General features: G+C 43.5%; 1 protein-coding gene across 1 annotated transcript in view; it reads left to right on the top strand.

The window, feature by feature from the left end:
• Positions 1-9,739, top strand: part of LOC102835852 (chromosome unknown open reading frame, human C10orf82) — a 10,708-nt gene extending 969 nt beyond the window's left edge. Inside the window, exons 2-3 of the mRNA XM_006831386.1 lie at positions 6,987-7,205; positions 9,549-9,739. Coding sequence (XP_006831449.1) covers positions 6,987-7,205; positions 9,549-9,739 — 410 coding nt within the window. The remainder of the gene's footprint in view (positions 1-6,986; positions 7,206-9,548) is intronic.
• The last annotated feature ends 2,335 nt before the right edge of the window (positions 9,740-12,074 follow it).

The following is a 12,074-nucleotide window of genomic DNA, read 5'->3' as shown; positions in this document are numbered from 1 at the left end:
GATAGATAGATAGATAGATAGATAGATAGATAGATAGATAGATAGTCTGGAAGCCAGAGTCTAAATTAAGAGTTGATTCCTTCTGAAGGCTCTGAGGTTGGATCTGCTACATGGCACTTGCAAAAATACCATAGATGGGGCATCTGATGTTCACTGGCTTCACCAGGGAGAAGGAATAGAACCACCATTAACATCAGTCCAAGCTGATTCCTGTGAGGTGGAGGTCAGCCATGTTCCCACATTTGCCAATTTGGATACCAACTGTCCATCCCAAGGCACTCCCTACTTCTCTGCTGGGTTTGATCATTCATTGCAGTAGCCACACAGAACTCATAGACAATATTCACAATCATGAACTTTATTAGGGGAGCTAATAAGTAGCAATTCAGAATCAGAAATGCTCAAGACACAGTTTTTTGTCGGGACAGCTCCTTCCGAGCCATTAGGTCTCTTGGCCTCTGCCTTACTCTGGCAACGTTACAAAGCTCTTTTAGGGCTGCTGATAAGTGCCCAAAGGGCATTCTACCATACACCTCAGCCCAAAGTCACTCAGCTTTAGCTCCCTGGGTCGGCAAACTTAATTCTCCAGATTAAGTGCCTCAAGTCACCTCACTCATAAGCAAGCTTCCTACCTGAAGGCGCTCAGCTTCATTTGCTCTGTGGGCTGGGAAGCCCACCACTCAGTTTCATGGTCTGGCTCTTGCTCTGCTGCCGCCACTCCTCTGGTGTCCCAGTTTTCTGCTCCTGTGTTGTTGTTGTTGTTGTTGTTAGATGCCATCGAGTGGGAACTGACTCGTAGAGACTCCATGCACAGCAGAACAAAACAATGTCTGATCCTGGGCCAAACTCACTACCACTGCCACACTTGACACCATCAGTGATGCCACCTGGCTGATCCATCTCTTTGGGGGTCTTCCTCTTTTTCTCTGATCCTCCATCTTACCCAGCATGACATCCTTCTCCAGTGACTGTTCCCTTCTGACAGTATATCCCCCTGGATGGAGGAAATTCAGTGTGTAGGGATTAAGGTCCAAAGGACGTGATCCACTCCCAGCTCTTCTTTCTTGATGGCAGTGACATTATTCCCTCCTGCTTCTGAGATGGCTCATTTTATACCCAGTGAGATGGCCAAATGGACCAAGATTTTATGGAACAGTAAATCCAGTTAAATCATTCACAACTGAGCCCTATAATCCTATCAGCGTCTTCTCCCACCTTCTCTTACCCAGAACTATCAGGAAAACTGGAAAGACATATAGTCTGCATGACCTCAGAGAGTCGTTGATGGGAGTTACAAAGACCGTGGCTAGAAGAGCCACACCAAGTAATTTGCTGCTCCGCAGACATCATTCTAGTCTCTGCCTGGATCTTTACCTGGGTGTTCGCCTGACCTCCCTCCCCGCTAGTGTCTGACAGTGTGTCCCAGATCCCCTTCCTGTCTCTTTAAGGACACCAGTCATTGAGTTTAAGGCCCACTCTAAATCCAGGATGATCTCATCTCAAGGTTCCTAACTTGATTACATCTGCAAAGATCCTCATTCCAAATAAGGTCGGAAACCCTATACAGAGTCGCTATGAGTCAGAACTGACTCTATGGCACTTAACAACTTACAGAGTTAAGGGTAGTTTCCTAATAAGATGGTTGTGAGGATTGAAGAAGCCAGCCTACACAACCTATGTACAATTCCTTTAGCAAGATTCAGTAAGGTAGTTTGTCTTCCTATAGGTGATTTGCATATATAGGATTATATCAAATCTAAAGGCAGACCAAACGACCAAAGTTGTCGTTCTTAGGTGCCTGTGGGTCAGTTCTGACTCATAATGACCTGGGCCTGTACTATCCTCACATTTATTAAGCTGGAGCCCACTGCTACTGCCACTGTGTCAATCCATCTCGTTGGGGGTCTTCCTCTTTTCCACTGACCGTTCACTTTACCAAGCATCGTGTTCTTCCCAGGGACTGGTCCCTCCTGATAACAGGTCCGAAGTATGAGAGACAAAGGCTCACCATCCTGGCTTCTAAGGAGCACTCCAGCTATACTTACACAGACCTGTTTTTTCTTCTAACAGTCCATGGTACCTTCAAAATTCTTCTCCAACACCACAACTCAGATGCATCAGTAGAGCCTTCCTTATTCACTGTCCATTTTTCACATGTGTATAAGGTGATTGAAAATACCATGGTTTGGGTCAGGCGCACCTTAGTCCTCAAACTGAACTTTTGCTCTTCAACGTTTTAAAGAGGTCTTTTGCAGCAGATTTACTTAATGCAAGATGTTTGATTTCTTGGCAGCTGAGTGTTGATAGTGGACCCAAGCAAAATGAAGTTTTTGACGACTTCAATCTGTTCTCCATTTAACATGCTATTTATTGGTCCAGTTGTGAGGATTTTTGTTTTCTTTACATTGAAGTACAACCTATACTGAAGGCTAGAATCTTTCATCTGTATCAGTAAGTATTTTAAATCCTCTTCATTTTCAGCAAGCAAAACATATGCAGGTTGTTAATGAACCTTCCTTCAATCTTGATGTCAAGTTCTTCTTCACATTAATCCAGTTTCTTGGATTGTTTGCTCAGCATACAGACTGATTATGGTGAAAGAATACAACCCTGGAGTGCACCTTTCCTGATTTTAAACCGTTCAGTATCCCCTTGTTCTGTTCTAACAGCTGCCTCTTAGTCTATGTACAGGTTCCTTATGAGCACAATGAAACGTTTGGGAATACACATTCTTTGCAATGTTATTCATAGCTTGTCATGATCCATACAGTTGAATGTGTTTACATTGTCAATAACGTACAACTACATGTCTTTCTGTTATTCTTTGCTTTAAGCTAAGATCTATCTAACAATATCTCTAGTTCTGTGTCCTCTTCTGAAAATCTGGCTTGACTCTCTGGCAATTCTCTGTCAACGTATGATTGCAGCCATTTTTGATTGAAATGCTGAGCATGCCCTTCTCTTTCAGTTTTCTGACTCCAGGTCTTTTCTTTGCACATTTTGTTATAATACTTTACTTTGTCTTCTCAAGTTGCCCTTTGAAATTTTCTGTTTATCTCTTTGACTTCCTCATTTCTTCCATTTACTTTAGCATTTCTATGCTGGAGAGCAAATTTCAAGGTCTCTTCTGACATCCATTTGGGTCTTTTCTTTTTTCCTGTCTTTTTAATGACTTTAGTCTTCTTCCTGGTTGATGTTCTTGATGTCATCCCATAGCTTTTCTGGTCTTCAGTCATTAGTGTCTAATGTATCAAATCTGTTCTTAAGATGTTCTCTCAATTCAGGTGGAATATGTTCAAGGTCATATTTTGGCTCTCGTAGACTTGTTTTAATTTTTTTTTTTTTTAGCTTCAACCTAAATTTGCATATAAGCAATTGGTAGTCTGTTCCACAGTCTGTCCCTGACCTTGTTTTGACTGTTAATATTGAGCTTTTCTGCTGTTTCTTCCCACAGATATAGTCAATTTGATTTTGGTGTATTCCATCCGTTGAGGTCCATGTGTATCGTCACCTTTTATATTGTTTAAAAATTCTATCTTGTGATGTCCGGCATCAATTCCATCACGAAGGGCTTTTCCAACTACTGATCCTTCCTCTTTGTTTTCAACCTTCACATTTCAAACCCCAGTAATTATCGATACATCTTGATTGCATGTTTGATCAATGTCAGACTGAAGAAGTTGATAGAATTCTTCAATTTCATCCTCACTGGCTTTAGTGGTTGGTGCGTACATTTGAAGAATAGTAGTATTGACTGGTCTTCATTTTAGGTGTATAGATATTATCCTATCTCAGACAGCATTGGCTTCAGGATCTTGTTTGTTCTCCTGTTCAACCTTTTTTTTTTTTTTTTTTTAAATGTTTTATTGTGAATTATATGATAGTTTACATGAGAGAGCTTTAGTTTTACATTCATTCCATCATATATCATCTCATTGCCATGGTTCCAATCCCCTCCATGCATCATCAACCAACCAAAGTGTATATCTTAGAAATCCACCTCCTACCCTCCCCCCCCCCCATCCCCCGCCAGTTTTCGGCCCACAGTCCCTTTCCCTCTCTGAATCCAAAGTCCTCCGCTGCTGCATCACTCCATGTCATCGTCTCTGTCTCTATCTCAGGCATCTCTGTCTCTCTGGGGTCCCGCTCTCGGCTCTTCTCCTTTGATGGTCCCAGAGATCTCCGCTCCTACCCTGGAGAATTAATCACTCCCTTCCTTGTTACAAAACGTCTACCTTTGCATTTCCAACCCTCACACTCCATTCTGATAAGCATTATTCACTGCAGTATCATGAGTTACCCATCAATATTTCTTTTCATCAGTTCTGCCCAGAAATATTGAATTGTACCCAGTGGAGATTTTGCCTTCCTCCATGCTCCCTAGCACTAGGTTCCCTTTTGAAAGCTTGTAAGCCAGTCACTTCTTGCCTTTGTAGTCCCCCTCTCCCCATTTGAGTATCCAATGTCCTAGTTGCCCTTCTCTGTCCACTCTGTGTGTGGAGGAGGTGAAGCAGTCTTTTTGATAATGAATATGAATCCATTCCTCTTCACTTGTGGTTCCCAGCCTACAGGATTGTCTGATTCAAAATGGGCAATCCCAGTCCATTTCATCTCTCAAATGCCCAGGATATAAATGTTTACATGTTCCATTTCATTTTTGACAACTTTCAATTTTCTTAGATTCATACTTCATAAATTCCCATGTTCCAATAAATGTTTATAGCTGTTTCTCCTCATTTTGAGGTATGCCCCAATCAGCAAATGAAGGTCCTGAAAGCTTTATACCATTTGCTTCATCACAGTCAACTGTACTTTGAGGAGACAGCTCTTTTCCAGTCATATTTTGAGTTCCTTTTAACCTGAGATAACAACAGAATTGTGTTAGATATAGTGTTCATCTTTCAGCACTGGATCTGACAATGTTCTGATATGATCCATAATGATATCTTCCAGCACTGTATCTGACAATATTCTGATATGATCCATAATGTTATCTTCTAGCACTGGATCTGACAATGTTCTGATATGATCCATAATGTTATCTTCTAGCACTGGATCTGACAATATTCTGATATGATCCATAATGTTATCTTCCAGCACTGGATCTGATAATGTGCTGCTGCTCTTCCTGTGGTGATGCATGGTGCTGTGATTCTGGAAGCTATGACACCGGGATTTTAAATACCAGCAGGGTTACCCATGATGGACAGGTTTCAGTGGAGTGTCCAGACTAAGACAGACTAGGAAGAAGGAGAGATGAACTACTTCTGAATATTTAGTCACTGAAAACCTTATGAATATCAGCAGCTGATCAAATTAGGTCTGTGACACCACTGTGGGAGGGTCCCTGGGATTCTACAGTGTGCCTCCAGAACAGTAATAATAATAATAATAATAAAACAGTTTCCGTTTCCACTTAGTTGATTCTGACACAGGGTGACCCCATGTGGTACTAGGGGCTACAAAAAGTTCATGGACAAATGGAATTAAAGACAATGGAATGATTCCAAGAACTTTGTGATTGAAACCCCTTCGTCTCAGAGTAGAGCTGTACTCCACAGGGTTTTCAATGACTGATTTTTTTGGAAGTTGATTGCCAGAACTTTCTTAAGGCACCACCGGCTGGACTCCCATTTCCAACCTTTCTGGTCAGCAGCCCAGTGTGTTGTAGACATCTACAACACCAGGACTCCGGCATGACCTTACCCTGCTGCCAGTGAGTCAGTAACAATACCGAATGGCTTTATAGGACGGAGCAGAACTGCTCCACAGCTTCCCGAGGCTGTAAATCTTCACAAAAGCCGACTGCCACATCTTTGTTATGTAGCGGCTGGTGGGTTCAAACTGCCAGTCTTTCCGTTAGTCACAGAGTGCTTTAACCACTGTACCACCAAAACCCAACCCCACTACTATCCAGTCTCGACTCACAGTGATCCGAGTGGACAGTGTAGAACTCCTTAGGGTTTCTGAGAACAGAAAGCCTCATCTTTCTCCTGTGGAGGGGCTGGTGGATTTGAAGCCCCGATCTTGTGGTTCGCAGTCCAATGCTTAAGCTATTACACCACTAAGGCTCTGAACTATCCAAAGGTAGGGGAGACTGGATGGTAAGTGGAAGATTCCCAATATCATTAAGATCAAAGATCAGCCCAGCACTTCGATTCTTCCAGATGTGACCAGTGCAGGTTGGGGCTCAGAGGGTGGAGTTGCTGTACTCAGCTGGGAAACCCAGTTTTCTTTACATAAGACAACGGCAAAAAAGAAAAGAGCCATTTAGTAGTAAGAGATTTATTATTATTATTATTTACAATTTAAAAACAAGTTCTTAACCAGTTTTCCCTCATCTGTTCTTTCATAAAAAATGGTTTTATTGTGACAATATTATAATACTTTAGGATTCAACATTCAGTTTAAGTAAATACGTTTTACCCATACTAATTGTGATGATTATACACTATTTTGAGGGAAATGGTGAAAAATTGTTTGAGGGGTGGGTTTGGCAGATAATGAATTTACCTTTTTGTGGAATAGCTCTCTGCTTTTAATAAGCCCGCAATTTTCTGATGGTCCGACAAGAAAGATCCAAAATTGCATTTGGGAAGTGTCAGGGAAAATACACATTCTCTCTAAAAAGATGAATAATTTCAATTACTCCTTAGACTATCATTTGGGCCCATTAAGCGCTTTCCCCATTTGCCGTTCCCACTGACATTGGGGGCTTTGCTATCAAAGAATATTACTGTCATCGCCTTTGTTGAAATGGGCCTTCCCTCCCCAACCCCAAGGTCGTTTCTGGTGGCCTTGGGAGGGCCCAGACGTAGTGGAAACAACAGCCTTGTTTGTAGTAAAGGCCTTTGGAAAAGTACAACGTTGTTGGCTGAAAAGAAATGCCAAGCAGTGGGCCGACAGTCCGCGGTGTTGAGGCAGGCTCTGCGTTCCTTGCTGCAGGCCTTGATATTTGAGGATGATGGTTCTGTTGGCTCTTGCAGGCTTCGTGCCATTCCTCAGCTGCCAGGGCACCCCCAGTGAGGACAACATGTTCAAGTGTGTGGAGACCTTCCAGGAGAACACACGGAGATATAAAAACCAGCTGCAGGAATTTCACTGTGCAGTGGCCGCTGCCCCAAGACTGAAGCCCATCTGCTCTCAGGAGTCGGTCCTTCGAGCCCTGCATCAGTATTATCAGCAGCATCATCCCATGAGTCTCGGTACCATACCCTGAAACTAGCCTCTCCCCCCAGTCCTGGTCCAAGTTAGTTGCTGTTGTGTTAATACCAACATGGTGACCCCCTTGTGTGTGTGAAACAGAACTGTGCCCCATAGGATTTCCATTGGCTGATCTTTCAGAAGTAGATCAGCAGCCTTTCTTCCAAGGTGTCGCTGGGTGGACTTGAACTTCGAACCTTTCAGTTAGTGTGTTAACTGGTTGTACCATCCAGAGACTCCAAGCAAAATCAAACCCACTGACATCATGTCGATTCCAACTCATAGGGACCCTGGATAGGGTTTCCAAGGTTGTGCATCTATACAGGAGCAGAAAGGCTTTTCCTTCCCCTGGAGCAGTTGGTGGGTTTGAACCGCCAACCTTGTGGTTTGAAGTGCAGTGCTTATCCTACAACACCCAAACTCCAAAGACTCCAGAGAACACTAATCCAGCACAGTTCCAAATCCCCAGGAGTGAGGAGGAATCACATCCTGCGGGGCAGATGCACTGGTCGGGGAAGAGGTGATAGTTGGGGACCAGGAATCCCTGAGTAAGCCGCACAAACCTTCTGGCATCAGCTTCCGTACCAGCAAGTTTTGTTTTTCAGTTGCTTGGTCTGTGCTGGGCACCATTATTTCATTTACTGCCTACAATTACCTTATGAGACCAATGCTGCTATTCCAACTTTACAGATGGGAGAAATGAGGCGCCAAGAGGTCAGGCTGGAGCATGGGCTTTGATGTCAGCCCTGGGTTTGAACCCAGTTCCTGGGCTGGTGACCTGCCACTAAATAATAATCCCAAAAAGAGTAACAATGGCATTTAATAATACGATTCTATGGAGGGGGAAGGAGCTCTGGTAGCGTAGTGGTTACAAATCGGGCTGCTCACCTCAGAGTCAGCAGTTGGAAACTACCAGCTGTTCTGTGGGAGAAAGATGAGGCTTTCTGTTCCCGTAAAGATTTATAGCCTCAAAAACCCTGTACAGGGTCTCTATGAGTTGGAACTGACTCCACGGCACACAACCACCATGGAGGAGGAAACTTCAGAAAGTTTATAGAAAAAGTCTGTTATCTTTCAATTTCACTTTTCCACGAACTTTTGGAAACCTCATATAATGTTAATAATTTCAAGGCAACAAAAACCTATGCTATCTTCTGATGTGGCTTTGTAGGATCAACACTGAACTATGAACCACAAGATTGGTAGTTCTAACCCACCAACTGCCCCTTGGAATCCTACAACTTGACAACAACACTTGACAATAACAACAACAACACCTATGCTCTCTACTATTTATCAAGCAGTGTTTTGATCTAGATAATTTTTAAGATCTAAATACCCATAGGAGAAGGAATGTTGATTACTAATGTTGTTGTTATCGTGTTTAAAATGAACATTTTCAAGAATCTATAACTTAGGATAAGCACTAAACTGCTAAGCACAATGTCGGCAGTTCAAACCCACCAGTCACTCCTTGGAAATCCTCTACAGGGTCAGGATTTGGAACTGACTTGACACTTAACAACAACAACAACAAATGTTTACTATGCTTTAAAAATTTCCAAGCCATTAGAAATGACATTCTCCCAAGAGTTTGAGATTTAACCACTTGGCAACCACTTGCTGTGTGACCTAAGTCAGGTCACTTTCCCTCTCTGGGCTCCACTTTCTTCAGCCAGGACAGTGAAAGTTGAACTAGAAGCATCCTGGGGTCCCTTCTGGCTCTAATGTTCAGAGACTCCATGGTCTAGTTTGATCGATAGAGCTGCTGGAGCAGCTGATGGCTCAGTACCCACGGCTCTCACAAATGTAAAACTGCATCTCAAAGACAAAGTGACGTGTCCACGCTTACACAGCCAGCAGAATGGGAGTCCCTGAAGCTGACTCTGATATCTGGGCTCCTAACCCATTTTCTGATTCCCTGTGTAAACGGTCACAGAGCAATGTTTGAAGTTTTTCATTAATCTGAAAGAGAAGCAAGGTACGTTTAGGAGCGAGGACTAGGGAACCACCTTCTGATGACAATGACCTTGGCTAAGTTTTAACCATTCTAAAGTCTCAGTCGCTTTCTCAAAATAAGAAAAGGTGCTGGGGGTGGGGATGGGGAGAAAGGGGGAAGCTAGTGATGGTATTACCAATCTCTATGGTTTGTGAGAAAATTCAGTGATGTGTGGTATATTTTATAGCTCCTACCAATGTGTCGCTATGAATCAGAACTGACTCCACGGCACATAACAGCCAAAGTACCCGGCACATAGATTCGTGAGCCAATAGTAACCACCCTGATCCCACCTTTAGGTGTGGGGTGCTAGCTAACATGGGAACACTACCTGCTGTGTTTACAGAATGCAAATACATAAAGAAACCCCTGGAGGAGCCACCAATCCCTGGCTGGGCAGGCTACCTACCCAGAGCCAGGGTCACTGAATTTGGCTGCGCCACGCGGTACACTGTCATGGCCCGAAACTGCTACAGGGATTTCCTGGGTTCCATGGAGCAGACCAAGAGAGCCCGTCTGAAAACCTATGAGGAGTAAGTCTTGCTCAGCTTGTAAGCATAGGTAACAAGAACAGGAAGAAGAGCAGAACCAGAACCAGGGGTTTACCAGATGTCTGGAATCCAAGGTAGAGATAGTTTTTGTGTTTGCTGTGTTTTATGTTGTTGTTAGGTGCCATCGAGTCTGTTCTGACCCATAGTGACCCTATGCACAGCAGAAGAAAACGTCCAATCCTGCGCCATCCTCACTTTGCTGTTACGTCTGAGTCCATTGGTGGTGTCAGTCGATCTGTTTTATAGAAGGTGCCTTATGGACCACCACCACCCCACCTGCACCCCGTAGCCCTGTCTGTGCTCTTTGCTGGACTGCAGGGAGGGGCTGGGAATCAGGTGCAGCAGCCAGAGCAATGGGGATCTGGAAGCAGCCCAAGGTCCAAGGGTACTGGTGTGGCAGGAGACGTAAGGACACTGTTTCCGATGGCTTCTGGGGCCTCAGTTTTCTCTTCTGTAAAATGGGGAGGATAATCTCTACCTCTAGGACAGGTGTGAAGATTAGAACTAAACCTAGCTTGCTTGATGAGACCTGCATAAGTTACATTTCTTCTTCTGGTTATTAGGAAGGAGTACAAAGGAATACCACGGCAGCTTTTGTTCTCTCTTTAGATTCACTGGGGTCAGCTCCACCCAGCCTCCTCCTGTTCCTCCTCTGAAAGTCCTACAGCATGATGGGCTGCTGCCAAGATACCCGGATTTTTCTGCTTCAAGTAAGGAAGGACTCTTTGTTTTCAAACACACACACATGCGAGGGGGCTTTGAAAAGTCCCTGGAAATTTTCATTATCTTTTTTTTTAAAGCTTTTATTGTGCATTGAGTGATAGTTTACATGGGAGAACATTAATTTTGCATTTATCCTATTGTATTTCATATCATTACAATGATTATAATCCCCTGCATGCATTATCATTCAACAGTATTTTCTTCTAGTCCCTCTGTTTTTTCTTTATCTCTTTTTGTAATGTACACAAAAACGTTCAGGAATGTATAATCATTTAAACAACCAAAGGGCACATTCTGCAAACCTGCCTCTTGGCTGCCAGCACACAGTCTTTCTCTTTCCATGAGTCTAAAGTCCTTAGCTGCTCTATCTCTCAATGTCATCATCTCTGCTTCCATCTCTGGTGTCTCTGCTTCTCTGGATAGGGTCCCACATTCCACTCATGTGCTTCTCCCTTGATGGTCCTAGGGTCCTCTGTTCCTGGACTGTAAGATTAACTATTCACTTTATGTTACAAAATGTCTGCCTTTACAGTTGTGACAATCACAATTAGTCATGATAACAATTACTGTATTGAATCATGAGAATCTTATCCCCATCTCTTTCACCAGACCCATCTAGACAAGATGAAAACTTTTAAGTGGGGATTCTACCTTCTCCCACACTCTGAAACTAAACTCCTTCTTGAAAACTTGTAAGCCAGCACTTCATGCCTTTATGTAGCACCCCCTGCCCCCATTTTAGGTAGCCAATGCCTACATTGTCCATCCGTATCAACCCTATGTACAGAGGGAATAGGATTGATCCTTGATGTGAAGACTCCTTCCCTCTAGGTTGATATTTTGAGCTACTACATCCATAATAAGTATAGGTCAAGTTCACCAAATTGTAGCAATTTACACTTGTTTCCTTTATCAAATTTCTTTATCTTCCTCTATTCAAGTTCTGATCATCAAGCCATTGAAGCTAGGTCAAATGGCTACTATCTGCAAGTTTGGATATTCTTGTGTGTCTCCCCTCACTTCATATCAGCTGGACACTTCACTCTTGGCTCTAGCCCTCCTCTGTGGCTATGTCCTTGTCCATGGGCTTAGGAGTCCTCAGGTCTCACTATACTTCGGACCAACCAGCACTTCCTTTCTCTCTCTCTCATCTCCAGGTCAACGGGAGTCTATGGAACATGGTCGAACTCAACCCATTTCTTCATTGCTGCCTTTCCCCCTCTTCCACTCACCAGTAGACCAATGTGGTGGTCATCAACAAGCTTACATGCCTGCTCATGTGTTCCCTTTGAGTTTCAGTCTTGGAGGGGGGTTTGTCCTGAAGGCACTTGATTGCTTGCCTTGATGGCTTTCCTACGAACAACTTGTTTGTACTTGTAGTAGCCAATCAGACTGCCATTTTTATTTTGGATTTTTCCTGCTGGTCTTTCTTTCAGGAAGTATCTTCTGTTCCTTTAACTGTTCTAGGCTGATCTGCATGTCCTTTCAAGTGGGGATATCCCACCTCAGAAAGTTCCAGATGGGGCTCGGGATTCCACAAAATGTCCTGTACACTACAAAGGCTCCACAAGAAGCCTTTCTCCCTGGGCAAGTTCTAG

This window comes from Chrysochloris asiatica, unplaced genomic scaffold (genome assembly GCF_000296735.1).
Source record: "Chrysochloris asiatica unplaced genomic scaffold, ChrAsi1.0 scaffold00003, whole genome shotgun sequence".
In the NCBI taxonomy this organism is placed as follows: Eukaryota; Metazoa; Chordata; class Mammalia; order Afrosoricida; family Chrysochloridae; genus Chrysochloris; species Chrysochloris asiatica.
Note: the sequence above shows the minus strand (reverse complement) of the source record. Positions and strands in the feature narration are given on the sequence as shown.